The 14,685-nt window shown below is 51.7% G+C and overlaps 1 protein-coding gene across 1 annotated transcript in view; it reads left to right on the top strand.

Moving 5' to 3' along the window:
* The first annotated feature begins 524 nt into the window (after positions 1-524).
* PYGM (glycogen phosphorylase, muscle associated) overlaps positions 525-14,685 on the top strand; it is a 40,826-nt gene continuing 26,665 nt past the window's right edge. Inside the window, exons 1-6 of the mRNA XM_081174041.1 lie at positions 525-889; positions 8,542-8,643; positions 8,804-8,882; positions 10,351-10,586; positions 11,526-11,637; positions 12,889-12,971. Of these exons, the coding sequence (XP_081030167.1) occupies positions 647-889; positions 8,542-8,643; positions 8,804-8,882; positions 10,351-10,586; positions 11,526-11,637; positions 12,889-12,971 (855 nt within the window). The 5' untranslated portion in view covers positions 525-646. The remainder of the gene's footprint in view (positions 890-8,541; positions 8,644-8,803; positions 8,883-10,350; positions 10,587-11,525; positions 11,638-12,888; positions 12,972-14,685) is intronic.

The following is a 14,685-nucleotide window of genomic DNA, read 5'->3' as shown; positions in this document are numbered from 1 at the left end:
GATGAGAACAGAAATCGTGCAGCGGCAGTGCAGCGGCAGCAGGAGGCCCCATTAGCTAAAGTGGTGCTTCAGGTTAAGAACAGTTTCAGGTTAAGAACAGACCTCCGAAACGAATTAAGTACTTAACCCGAGGTACCACTGTACATTATTTATTGCTTTCGATTTATGGAATAATGGTCTCGTTAGTAAAATTCATGTTGAATTGCTGATTTAGGGGTTGTTTTTAAAAGTCTGGAACGGATTAATCCATTTTGCATTACTTTCTATGGGAAAGCGTGCCTTGGTTTTGGAAAGCTTTGGTTATGGAACGGACTTCTGGAACGGATTAAGTTCGAGAACCAAGGTACCACTGTGGTTCCCGATTCAGAGCTGCAGCCTCTGGGCTCTCTCTCCCCAGGAGGCGTAGGAGGGGCGGGGGATTCCCTGGGCGCGTGGGCGGGGTCGAAGGCGCGAGGGGGCGGTCCTTCCCCCCCTCCTGAATAATGCAGCAGGGGCCGGGGGTTTAATAGCGCCCCAGGGGAGGGGCTTGGGGCGCATTTGCTGGTGCCGAAGCGGAGAGCGCAGCGCCCCCGGAGCCCGCCCCGTCGAGTCCTCCTCCTGCCATCTAGCTAGCCGCCCGCTCCGCGCCACTCTCCCTGCCGCCAGGATGTCTCGGCCACTGTCCGACCACGAGAAGCGCAAGCAGATCAGCGTGCGGGGCTTGGCGGGCGTGGAGAACGTGACGGACCTGAAGAAGAACTTCAACCGGCACCTGCACTTCACCCTCGTCAAGGACCGCAACGTCGCCACCCCGCGCGACTACTACTTCGCCCTCGCCCACACCGTCCGCGACCACCTCGTCGGGCGATGGATCCGCACCCAGCAGTACTACTACGAGAAGGACCCCAAGGTGGGAAGGAGGAGGAGGAGGAGATCAAAGGAGCGCGGGAGGGGGGAGAGGTCCGGAGGGGGGAGGGGCTCGTGGCCCCCAGCCGAGGGAGGACCCTGGGCCCATAGGAGCCCCCCCCCCCAAATATTTGAGTCCGCCCACAAGCTTATGGGTATTGACATTCAAATAGTATAGGTGAGCTCCTTCATTTGATCAATATACGGGGCGGTGCTTACTTGCCCCCCCCCCCAATATTTTATTTAAGTTGGCGCCCCTACCTGGGACGGTGGAGGGGTGTGGGTGTCCGCTCAGGGTTGCCCCCCCTCCAAAGTCGGCAGGGGGAAGGAGCAAGGAGTTTACTCCGTTCCTTCAGTGAGACTAGACGGTGACCTGGGAGGAAGGATTGGGGAGGGGGAATACTTTTTTGGGGGGTGGGTTGCTCCTTCAAGTACTGTCTGTGGAGCGTCTGCCTCCTGCCTGACCTTTCGCACTCCGTGCCTTCTTCGAACTGGTGTCAGCCTTCCCCCCCCCCTCGCTCCTCCCGGTGTCTTATTCCGGACCCCCCCCCCCTCCCGCGTGCCCTTTGCATGTCTGGGTTCCAGCAAGCTCCGGCCTCTCGCTCCCGGTGGCTCCAGGTGTCGAAGCTGCCCCTCCGGAGGGCGGGGCGACAGGGGAGGTGGGGTATCCAAGCCAGTCTTCGGTCGGGGGTATTAATAGCTGCTTAAGACGCTTCCCCCGCCGCCTGCGGGAGAGAGAGGCCACCTGCTCCCATCCGCGGGTCAGGATGGAGGGCCAAAAAGCCCTAAGACGCCCACCTGAAGCTTGGAGAGCAAAACCCCTTCTCTTTGGGGGTCTGTTAGGGGGAGAACTTCTGCATGCCAAGCAGGTGTTCCACCCCAAGGCTCCAGCCCTTCGCTTTGAGCTCTGCAGGCCTCAGGTGGCAGGTGAGGGAAAGAAATGCAACCCCCCTCCCAGTTTCCATCCAGTAGTATTCAGAAACATTGCTGCCTTCCGCCATCATGGCTAGCAGCCATCAACAGCCCCCCACTCAATTAATATGTCTTCTACTCATCCATGTGGGTGGCATCCTGCAGCAGGGAGTTCCATAGTTTATGTCCTGTGTGGGTCACTAAGCTGACCTGGCTTCAGGTTCAAAGACCAGGCAAAGCAGCCCCCCCCCAACTTTCATTCCGTACACCCAGGTGCATTTGAGCATCCAGGAGATCTGCCCCACCCACCCCAATTTCAGCCTTCCAGAGATTGGGGTGGGGGTAGGGGTGGGGTCTCCAGGTATCTGCCTCCCTCTCTCTGCATCACAAAGGGATGGGCCCGGCCAGGGGAGGCAGCTCCTTCCCGTCCTCTTTAAATTTAGCCCAGCCTGACATTTGCTGTGAACTTTTGCCATTTAATTTCGGGATAGGCTTGTGTCAGCAGCACCAGGGCTCCGGGGGAAGGACACCAGATACAGCTGGCAGCAGCAGACCCAAGATGGGCCGGTCTCGGCTTGCGGAGCTTGGAAAGGTCAGCCGGCCGGTGGAGGAACAGCAGCAGCGGTGGTGGGCCTTGCGTTCTGGTTCTGGAGGGGTACCTGGCCGCAGGTTCCTTCTGCCAGAGGAAACACCTTTACTTTGCAATGCCTCCTTGCCTGCTGCCCATTCCCAGCATATCAAAAAGGGGCTTAGTTTGTGCTGGCAACCACACCAGTGCTGTGGCTGAGTCCCAGGACGTAGAATCAAAGAATGTGAGAGTCTGAAGGGGGGTCTGGGAGGTCATCCAGCCCAACCCCCACCTCAGCGCAGGGTGCAAGCTGGACTTTGGCATCCCTGATGGCTGGTTGCCCGGTTTCTGCTTAAGTAGCTCTAGCAAAGGAGAGGAAGGGAGAGGGAGCACTCATGACCCCCCTGAGGCAAGGCTGCCCCACTGGCCAAGAGCTCTTCCCATTAGGAAAGTTGCCTTGATGTTTAGCCAAAATCTGCTCTTACCCTGCAACCCCCACTCTTTGGTTCACGTCTGCTAGCTCTCCAAAGGAACCCAGATTGTGCTCCCCACTTTACCCATTTACAGAGAGGGGTTTAAGAATTAGAGACGTATGAAGCAACAAACAATAGGAGTGCCTCTGAGAATGCTCAGAGTGTAGTAGTCATTCCTGAGGATGTTGGACAAGGATTCATCTGGAGTGAGAAATGCCAAGGGGGCTCGATCCCACCCAGAGCTCACCAGGTGACCTGCCCTGGACTCCGGCTCTGCTCATTCCAGCTGTGTGGAGGAGGCTGGGTCTCCTCCATCTGCCACTGGTGGGAAGTCATTCTCGCAGAGCCACGATGCTGCCGCTGCTGAGTAAATTTACTTTGAGGACCACAGTGGTCAGAGGACAGGAGAGATTTTGCTCCAAACCTCTACTCCAGGAGTGAGCAAACTTTTTCAGCAGGGGGCCAGTCCACTGTCCCTCAGACCTTGTGGGGGGCCGGACTATATTTTTTTGGGGGGGAAATGAACAAATTCCTATGCCCCACAAATAACCCAGAGATGCATTTTAAATAAAAGCACCCATTCTACTCATCTAAAAACATGCTGATTCCTGGGATGGATTGAGAAGGCGATTGGGTCGGATCCAGCCCCTGAGCCTTAGTTTGCCTACCCACGCTCTACTCAGTCACTCTGCCCACTGGGCAACCTTAGTCTCTGTTTTAGCCTAATCTCCCTCATAGGGTTGTTGTGAAGATAAATTGAGGGAGAACCCTGCAAAATGCCTTAAGTTCAATGGAGAAAAGGCAGAATATAAATTATTATTATTATTATTATGAGGAGGGAGCCTGCAACAAAATGTTGCAGTGTGGCATGTGCTGCACTTCAGGGTTCCAGCCGATCAACTCTGCCATCTTCCAGCACGTTCTCTTTCCTTCCTCTAGGTCCCCACCCCTCCAATAGCATTCTGATTATATCATGCACAGTTCTTATTTGGCTGTGGTTATGTTTGTTTCTTTGTTTTTGCAGAGTGGGGTCTCTAATAAATGTTTTCTGTACTTCTGCAAACTCTGCATTTCCCCAACCCTACAGATACTTTCTCAGTTTGAATGGTTGGTGACCTTTTGATTATGTAAGGGTCCATACCCAGAGAAATCAAGCTAGCTAATGGTATCTGCGGTATGCATGTGCATTCAAGCAGGGCTGAACTCACTGGAGGAGTGGTAGGCTATAGATCACATGTATAAATAAATATATTAGTGCTGCTAATGGTTAGTAAGACGTGGTAGTAAACCTGGGCACCAACAAAGGTCCCTTAGATGGAGCTTCTTCTTGAGGGGATGAGTATTTTGCAAGCACTCAGCTGGAGAATGCCAAGAGTTTGGCTGGTGGCAGGATGTCCTATCCCAGGTATTGACCACACTGGGAATCCTGCTGTTCAGAAATGTTTCTGGTCGCACATTTAGTGTGGGGAAACGATCTGCAATGAGCACTTCAAGTGGAGCGACAGAATATGTGTAGGAGTAGGAAAGCAGGGTGCCTCTGGACATGTACAGAGTGCCTCTCCCCCCCCCCCCCGACAACACCATCTAGTGAATCTTCACTCAGAAGCAAAGTCCTCCTGCGCTCATTCCTCAACCTGGGCTTACGTGCTAAGCGCATGTGCCTAGGGCTGCAGCCTGAGTAACTCTACCCAGTTCCCAAAATATCCAGGAATCGAGATTAGGATAGCATTGCAAATAAACTCACATTTACTAGCATTGCCTGCTTCTCTGCCAGTGTCAGCCAGCCATTGAGAAACAAACTAACTCTATTTTCGCCCCCAAAGAAAATGTGCCCTAAAACAGAGCAATCTTTTGTAAAGTTTTGCTGCCTGTTCTATCTCTCTATCTCTATCTATCTCACATTGCTTTTTTAATATATCAGAGGCATTCCTTACTGGACACAGGCTGATCCAGATGAGGAGAGGCTGGGCTTATCAGGAGGTGGGATCTGCTTGCCAGATTGAAGCCCCTCTAACAATGCTGACACAATACTACTTACCGTATTTTTCGCTCCATAAGGCACACTGAACCATAAGGCGCACCTAGTTTTTAGAGGGGGAAATCAAGAAAAAAAAATATTATTCCCCAGCCCCAAAGAGCAAAGAAGCCAAGACAGCGAGCGGGATCCATCCTGCTGGCTGTCTTGGCTTGTGCCACAGCCGCATGCAGCCTCTCCCGGCCGGAGAGGTTGCGCGGGGCTAAAGAGGAAGCCAAGACAGCGAGCGGGATGGATCCTGCTTGCTGTCTTGGCTTCTTTAGCCGCACGCAGCCTCTCCGGCTGGGAGAGGCTGTGCGCGACTATGGCAATTCCCCCACCTCCTGCAAAAGCCCACAGAAGCTGCGTACCCTTTAAGGAGTGCGTGGCTCCTGCGGGCTTTTCTACAAGGAGGGAGAAGGGACTGACTGGCCGCGTCAGTCCCTTCTCGCTCCTGGGGAAAAGCCCGCAAGAGCCGCGCGGAGCTTGTGTGTGGCTCTTGGGGGCTTTTCCTGCCTGCCTCCCCCCTGCATTTGCTCCATAAGATGCACACACATTTCCCCTTACTTTTTAGGAGGGAAAAAGTGCGTCTTATGGAGCGAAAAATATGGTGAAGATAATACACTGATGTGTTGTTTTCTAAAACTTCAGAGAGCTTTGCTTACATTATCTCCATCCTTATAACACCCTTTCCCAGTCCACCCCTGTTGTTCCCCTGCATGTGGGCTGAACCCAGCCATGGCTGGTTGGCCCCCCCAAGTACCATGTGGCTGAGTGTCCTACCTCACAGAGGACAGTCCTCTTCCAAGTTCTGTTTAAATCTAAAAGAACTGCAAGAAAGGAGAGCAGCTGGGCAGAAGGTGGGTGGAGGCCTTGAAGCCAGTGTGGCCTAGTAGTTAGAATGTCTGGTTGGGACCTGGAGGACCAATGCTCAAATCCCCACTCAGTAATAATAATAATAATAATAATAATAATAATAATAATAATAATAATGATAATAATAATATATTTATTCTCCGCCCATCTGGCTGGCTTTTCCCAGCCACTCTGGGCGGCTTCCAACAAAATATTAAAATACAGTAATCCATCAAATATTAAAAGCTTCCCTAAACATGGCTGCCTTCAGATGTCTTCTGAAAATCTGGTACTGTAGTTGTTTATTTCTTTGACATCTAGTGGGAGGGAGTTCCACAGGGCGGGCGCCACTACCGAGAAGGCCCTCTGTCTGAAGCTCTGTGGGGAGTGACCTTGAGCTCGGTCACTGCTTCTCAGTCTAATCTACCTTACAGGGTTGTTGTTGTGGGAGTTAAATGAGGAGACGAAGAACCATGTATGTCACCTCGAGCTCTTCCTGAAAAATAGTGGGATAGAAATGCAATCAGGGCTTTTTCCCCCCAGCCAGAACTCAGTTCCGTCACCTCTCAGGTGGGTGCCATTGCCATTATAAGTGGGGTGTTCATAGTGAGTTCTAGCACCACCACCTCTTCCTTATTATTATTAAAATAGCACTGAATGCACCATAGAGAGCACACCAAGCAGGCATATAGGCTGGCTGGTCTGTCGGTGAGATGCATTACTTTTCTATGTAACTTATAATATTTCTAAATTTGCACCTATAACATCCAAAAAGAGATGTTGCCTTTATCTCTCTTTTTTGCAATGCAGAAGTGGCCACACAGCTAGTGCCTAAGTTCCTGGTAGAATAGAGGGGAACTGTCAGGAGAGGGACCTGTAACCCCTGCTTGGCAGGCGGGCAGAAAGGGCCACGCTTGATCCCTGGCATCTCCAGGGGTGAGTAGATAAAAGGTCTGTGTGTCACCCCTGGAGGCCGAGGTGGACAAGCTGCCTGTTCTGATACAAGGCAGCTTCCTGTGCTCCCAGGAGGGACCACTGTCACACAGCAGAGGCTGGGTTCAGCCCCTGGGTAGGGCTGGAAAAGACTTCTTTTTGTAAGGCTGGAGAGCTGCTGCAAGTTTGTGTAGACCAGAGGTAAGCAATGTGGCACCTCTCATCAGCCCCTGCAGGCAGCACAGCCGATGGCCAGGGTGATGGAAGCAGCGGCAGACTTGGGTCTTTCAAATTCCCGCAGCACCCTGTGCAAGGCCAAAATTTGGTCCCTCCAACCTCTCGCCTTCCGTTCTGCTCAATTCACTATGTTGTAGCTGCGGCGCCCCCTAGGCTCAGTGTCCAGTGCGGCAGAACTGGTCACACTGCCCTAAGTCCGCCTCTGATGGGGGCTGTAGTCCAATAACACCTGGAGGTTATATGGGTCAATAGCATGACTCACTGTGTCCCTATGTAAATCAGCCTTTTATCCAAAACTGCGAGGACTGGAGCCTCCTTTTGTTTTTTTTTAGCTAGATCAGCCAATAGCCTGATTTGGTATAAGGCAGTTTAATAGGGGCTGTGTGGCTCACATCTGCTGCTTTCAGCCAGTGGCTCAGGCAGGCCTTATATATTCCAAATTCCAAATCATGAAACAGAAATGCAAATTGTGAAATAAGGCTGCAGTTCTAGACGTACTTACCTGGGATTAGCTGTGTTGATCACACTGAGTCTTTATTTCGGAGCCGACATGTGTGGAATGATACAGTCAATCTGGTATTGATGAGCTATAAAACAAATGGGCCATATCCGCTGAAGAAGAGGGCGCGTCGTTATGCCAATAATGAACAAAGTGTTTTAAAGATAAGTGATTGTGCCCTTGCTTGGCCCCTGCACCCCATCTATGACTTGCTTTCTTCACTGGCAGCTGCACCCATGTAGCATTCTGCTGGTGCACCAGGGAGTTCTACCAGTGTTTAGTTCATGCCTGGGGCATGTATTGAGTGCCCCCAAAGCAGTGGGGCTCTTCTGCTGCTCCCCAGAGCCCCTCAGCCTGTAGGGAGCGGGATCCTGCCTCCAGTCTTGACCACTCAGACCCTCAAGGAATTTGCTTCTTCCCTCCTGCGTGGCAAAGTCTCGCTGCCACGAATGAGGCACAGTAAATTGAGCAATGGTGGTTTAGGCTTTAGTTTGCAACAGCCCCTCTGGAAAAGTGGGGCATGTTTGTTATGTCTTGGTGAAATAAGATACAAGAAAATGGTCACCCGGATACGTTACTGGGGATGATGTAAACTATTATGGAGTTATTATATATATATATATATAGTGGTACCTCAGGTTACAGACGCTTCAGGTTACAGACTCCGCTAACCCAGAAATAGTACCTCGGGTTAAGAACTTTGCTTCAGGGTGAGAACGAAACCTCACGTTAAGAACAGTTTCAGGTTAAGAAAGGACCTCCAGAACGAATTAAGTTCTTAACCTGAGGTACCACTGTATCTATTTTTTCCTATGAGTATTCCTTCCCACCCGTCAATCTGCCAGCCACCTTTTTCTGGTACTAAGCTCTAGTTTACTATAATACTTATTTCAAAAAGAGTTAAAAGTATTGTTCTCAGTGCCATATTTATATTTGCGGAACTAAAGAAAATCTATTGTGTTTCGAAACAACAAGAAGCCGAAGGTGACCAAGGCGTAACATCTTGTTCCATAAAGACAACGAAATGGTGATAAGAACAACAATCCAAATCTAATCCTCTCCGTGGGAGACGGCAGCGCACAGTTTCTTCCCATAAACACAACAGAAGCTCACAGGTCCACCTTTGCTCCTCCCAAACTCCTCCTCAATCTTCTTCCTCCTGCAGCGCATCTACTACCTGTCTCTGGAGTTCTACATGGGGCGCACTTTGCAGAACACCATGGTCAACCTGGCCTTGCAGAATGCCTGCGATGAAGCTACCTACCAGGTTTGGGGCCTGTCAAGGGGCCTGGGGTGTGTGTGGATAAGGTGGTTGGTGGTGATGGGCCAAGGAGGCTTGGGAGATTCCTGGGGCTGGGGGCTTCCCCCCACCCCACCTGAGCTAATTCAACCCCCTCTCCCTTCCGCACCCTCCTTTTGTCCAACAGCTTGGCCTGGACATGGAAGAGCTGCAGGAGATCGAGGAAGATGCTGGCCTGGGTAACGGAGGGCTCGGGCGCCTGGCAGGTGAGCCACCAGAGGAGGGGCTGCCACTCGGTGGCTGAGCCCCTGCTTTGCAAGCACCTCTCTCTCCCTGGCAGCATCTCCCGGTGGGGCTAGGATGACCGTGGCCTTCCTGTTGCTGCTGAGGATCTCGGGAGCGCACTCATGTGTTGACGGTCTTCCTCGTCCTCCCAACATGGCTGTCCCATGGAATCATAGAATGGGAAGGGACCCCGAGAGGCATAGCTGTCAACCGTCCCATATTTGGCGGGAAAGTCCCTTATCCCAGCACTGTGTCCCACTGCTGTCCCTTACTGATGATGTCCCTTAAATTTCCTGGGTTTCAAAGGAAGCAGCTCCTCTCCCTCCCTTCCTGCTGGCCAGGGAGGAGGGAGGCTCCAACTGTGTTGCTTGGCTGCGTTGCTCACCCAATAAGGAGTCTAAGAACGACTGGGGGGGTGGAGCTTGAATGCCTTGTGCCAATCAAATCGGCCGCGTTGCCTGGGGACTTGTCTTTGCTCAGCGCTTCCCAGCGGAGAGGTGATGGTGGTTTTCCTTGCTGCATCCCCTTTGCCGGGTTGCTGCGCTGTGGGAACCACCGCTTCAGGCTTCGTTTGGCTGCTGGCTGGGCTTTCTGCCTTTGGCTTGGAGGGGCTCAGAACACACCTGTTCTCGGAAAATCCCTTATTTTGGCTGCTGATCCCTTATTTTCGAGGCTGCTGGTCCCTTATTTTCAAATCTGTATGTTGACAGCTATGCCGAGAGGCATCTATCCCAACCCCTGCAGGGCAGGAATCAGAGTTAAGGAACCCCTGACAGTGAAGGGGAGTCCACCAGCTCCTGATGGAGTCCATTCCACTGTCAAACAGCTCTTACTGCCAGAAAGTTCTTAATGTTTAGTCGGGATTTCCTTCTTTGTCACAAGAGTCCACTGATGCGGGTCCTCCCCTCCGGAGCAACAGAAAACAAGCTTGCTCCTTTTCCCTTGCATTTGCCAAATTGATGTTTTTTGCCATTTTAAAATTTAATAATAATAATAATAATAATAATATTTTTTGATTTATACTCCATCCTTCCCAGTTCAGAAAACCGGGCTCTGGGCAGCTAACAACAAATTTAAAACACTTAACTGATGCAAAAAACAACAACAACAAAACCCAGCATAAAATACAGTATAAAACGTGAATAACAATAAATTCAGAATTCAAAAATCAATTTAGGGGGGAAATCCATCCAATAAACATTAGATGATCACCAGGGCTCGCTGGCTAAATTAGTCCTATACTGACATATCCTGTAGTGGTATTTCCAATGCTCTGTATTTGGACACTTTTAATGTTTGCTGTAAGCCGCTATAGGCCCAGCAGCCCGTTGTGTGGAAGTGGCATATATTTGAACTCAACCAATCCATCCATTCCTGTGGAAGCCCTAGAGGAATGCAGCCCAAACCCCCTTTGGCTCCGCTAACCCTTTCCTTTCCTTCTCCAACTAGCCTGCTTCCTGGACTCCATGGCCACCCTTGGCCTGGCAGCCTATGGCTATGGCATCCGCTACGAGTTTGGGATCTTCAACCAGAAGATCTGCGGGGGCTGGCAGGTGGAGGAGGCTGACGACTGGCTGCGCTATGGGAACCCCTGGGAGAAGGCCCGCCCAGAGTACATGATCCCTGTTCACTTCTACGGCCGCGTCCAGCATGACCATGATGGCGTGAAATGGGTAGACACCCAGGTCAGTAGGAATGAGAGGAGGGTACCGGAAGGCGGGGGTAGATTTGCTTTGTATTCTTGTGTTCTTATGTGGCTTAACCGTCCTGTGACCTTCGGATGTAGAGTGGCATAGAAATTTAATAAACAATGATAATAAGGATTCTGCCTCCCCAGTCCAAATATGGTGTGTGTGTGCTCAGATGTGCACAGATGTGCCCTGGTGTTGCTTGCAGGGGCCAGAAATGGTGCTGAGCTCATAGCTGGGGAAGCCAAGGCTTCTTTGGGCCCTTGGCAAGGAGCTGAATTGGCGCCTCTGAAGCCTGGAGAGACCATGGGCCAAAAACTCAATAGGTTTGCTTTTTGTTGCGTTTCGCACTCTGCCAGTGACTTCCTCCATGGCCATCAGCGTTGGGTCTGCTCTGCTCTCTTCCTCCACTTCCTCATCCATCAGTCTGCCTGCCTTCTTGCCTCCCTCCTTCCTTTCCCTTCTGCCTCCTTCCTTGCATCCCCCCCCCCTTCCTGCAACTCTTGCCTCCTGCTCTTTCTTCCCTCCAAGCTCTGCTGGTGCTCTGCCCACACTTTAAATAGCACCACCAGCCAACTGGGGAGGGGGCTCTCCAGGGCTGCTCTGACGGCCTACACCAGCGGCCAGATTCCTGTGCCCAGAGCAGCCTGGGCAGTGTGCAGCCGAGTGGGTGAGCTCCTAGTCACTTTGAGCCAGAGTGGAGAGGTGCAATTTTTGTACGCACCCCTTGGGCCTGTGCCCTTGGCAATGGCCAACCAAGGCAACCTTGAGGTCTGCCTTCCCTGCTCCTAGGCCCTCCTAGTCTCTTGCAGGAGTGGGGGTCTTGCTGCTGTGCCCCTCTTCATCCCAGGCAGCCTGACCAGGATTGCTGTTTGCTGGTGGGTGCTCAGCAGGCAGCCCCAAGGCCAGTTCAGAACCCTCCCCCTTGCCTTGCAGGTGGTCCTTGCCCTCCCCTACGACACCCCCGTCCCCGGCTATCGCAACAACGTCGTCAACACCATGCGGCTGTGGTCTGCTCGGGCGCCCAATGAGTTCAACCTGAAGGACTGTAAGTGGATTAATAATAATAATAATAATAATAATAATAATAATAATAATAATAATTTATTATTTATACCCCGCCCATCTGGCTGAGTTTCCCCAGCCACTCTGGGCGGCTCCCAATCAAGTGTTAAAAACAGTACAGCGTTAAAAATTAAAAACTTCCCTGAACAAGGCTGCTTTCAGACGTCTTTTAAAGAAAGGATAGCTGCTTATTTCCTTCACATCTGAAGGGAGGGTGTTTCACAGGGTGGGCGCCACTACCGAGAAGGCCTTGTGTGGCTCAGCAGGCAGAGCGTTTGCTTGGCATGCGGAAGGTCTCCTGGGTTGAAGCCCCACTGGCGTCTCCACATGGGGCGGGGAACACCCCCTGCCTGAAACCCTAGAGAGCCAGGGCCTGTAAGTGTAGACAGTGGACTCAGTGTGGGGCAGCTTCCTGCCTTTCAGATCTGGAGAAAGCCGAGAGAGAAAAGTTTTTCCTCTTCCTAACACTTTGGACATCCGAAGAAGCTGAATGTTAGATTCAGGACAGATAAAAGAAAGTCCTTCTCCATGCAGTGCATAGCTAAACTGTGGAACTCCCTGCCACAGGAAGCAGCAATGGCTACCAACCTGGGTGGCTTTAAAAGAGGACTGGACAAATTAATGGAGGAGAAGCCTATCAATGCCTGCTAGACAGGAAGCTCCTTCTTCGCTCACTCCATATGTCTGTCTCTCCGTGTGTGTCTGGCTACTGACAAGAACTCTGCAGCATTTGTGGGTGCAGGACATCCTTAGAGGTTTCCTTGCACCTCACTTAGGGGAGGGGCCATCATAGCTCAGTGGCAGAGCACCTGCTTGGCATGCAGAACCTCTGCTGACATCTCTCCGCTTAAGAAAAGAATCGGGTGCCAGCAGGTAATGGAAAAGTCCCCCCTTCTTCCTGCCTGAGACCACCCTGGAGAACCCAGGCGCCATGCTCTGGGCTGGGTGACCTGCTCTAAGGTGGCTTCTCACCTCTTAGTGAGCTCACTTGCTTGGCATGCAGAAGGTCCCAGGTTCAGTTCCCACCGCCAGGTCAGGCTGGGAAAGCCCCTGCTGGTTAGAGCAGGCAGCACTGAGCTGGCTAAAGAAACAGGCTGACTTATAACCATAGAACTATAGAGTTGGAAGGGACACAGGTGGTCATCTAGCCCAGCCCCCTCCAAGGCAGCTTCTGACCGCTTTGTATAACTTTTGCCCCATTTGAATAGATTTCATCTCTCCCTTTCTCTCCCAGTTAATGTCGGTGGCTACATCCAGGCAGTGTTGGACAGAAACCTGGCTGAGAACATTTCCCGGGTCCTGTATCCCAATGACAACGTAAGTTCTGTAATTTCAGTTTCCTGATGTGTGAGAGAATGTTCCAGAAATTCAGGGAGTTGAGGGGAGACTAATGTAGAGGCTAGACTTGCATCTGATACCACACATGATGACAGCGAGCAGAAGAAAATAAAAGTCTGAGAAGGTTTCTGAGCCTTCTTCTCCTACCTACGCTGGCTGAAGGACCACACCCAGGTGCTCCCAGTTTGTGGTCTCCAGTATTCTCTGGGACGGCCCAGCATAAAAGTGGTGTGCCTTCCCCCAGGCATTACTTTCCAGAGCAGCAGTGTGAGTGAGATGAGGGGGAGAAGGAGACAGGGACCAGCCCTACCATTGGACAGCAGGGGGCAACCTCCCCAGGCAGCAGGCAGGGCAGCAGAGCTCCCCCCTCTTGTTCTTGAACACCCAGCCAGTCTTCTCTCATCCCACCTGGTGTCAGGAGCTGGAGTCAGGAGCAGGTGAGCATTAAAAAACGCTTGGTGTCAGTGAAGTTAGCTCTTTATTCAAAGAAACCAAAACAGTGCAGGCCTCGTGATCACAGCAACCCTTCCCGGTAGGTCTTGTCCCAATGAGGCAGTTGCAAGGACTGAAGGACCCTGCTTCCCACCATTCCCAGCAATCTGAGACTTATTCACCTTGTCTCTCTTCGCTCTGCCCTCTTCGTTTCTTTGTGTGTTCTGGGAGGATGGGGGGGGGGAGGGGAGCTGGTTGCAGAAGTAGTGGGGAGACTCCCTGGAATCTTCAGCAGCCTGCCTCTTGGCGCCCCCCCCCCCAGCTTCCTCTCCTGCCTCTGAGGCTGGATCTAGACACATCAAAAAAACGTTTCAGGAAAACACGTTGTAAACTTTATAGTGAGAAAACACGTTGCTGAAAGACGGAACAAATGCACTGTGAAATGGTACACACTGGGAGCCCTACTTCCAAAGGTCTTTCTGTTTTCCACCTCTGTTGCTGCTGTTTTGCCTGTTGGTAGAGTGGGAGTGATTAGAACCCAGGACTCCTGGCTCCCAGTGGGATCCTGGGCAACACCTGTCAATTTCTTGAGAGACGTGGACAAATTTCAGAAGGGGAGCACCTTGCTAAAGTTGCTATACATCCCCTTTCCCCCTGAACATGCCCTCTTTTTCAGGAGTAAAATCTGTCCAGGCAGATTTTTAAAATTTGGCAAAATGTCTGGGTTTTTTTGTTTTGTTTACAGTACCCCAAGCTTTTTTTCCTAGTGCATTAGACTCAGATCTAAGGCACACAGCTAAGCTAGTCTGCCGCAGAGAATCACAACAGAGCAGCATCTTAAACTATCTACATACTGTATAAATCTCTTCTCTTGTGGCTGAACTAAAAGGACATTGACTCAGCAACAAGATATTGGAGGAGAAGTCTGAGATGGCAAGAGGTAACAGCCCACTGCCCTTAAGGAGAGTCCATATGCACAAGTTAAACAGTTTAATAAATTGTTCTGTGGGACTTCCGGGGGCGGCGCGAAACTGTAATGGCGGTCCTCTTCATTCTCTGAAGAGGGGCTCCGCGGAAAAGGGTCGTTCGCTGCGGCATAGCGACGACCCATCAAGATAAACCACGGGTAGAGTGAGCCCGTGGCCGTGGGACTCGGCGGGCACCAGAAGCTGCTCCGAAAACACAGAAGGGACCCCGTAAGGAGACCCGGAGTGAAGGAGGGGTAGCGGTGCTGTGAGTTCATCGCTCTTTCCGCGGAAGC

Source organism: Podarcis bocagei (assembly GCF_964188305.1).
Source record: "Podarcis bocagei genome assembly, chromosome: 16".
Classification (NCBI taxonomy): domain Eukaryota; kingdom Metazoa; phylum Chordata; class Lepidosauria; order Squamata; family Lacertidae; genus Podarcis; species Podarcis bocagei.
The sequence above is the reverse complement of the archived record's forward strand: the minus strand, read 5'-3'. Positions and strand labels throughout refer to the sequence as shown.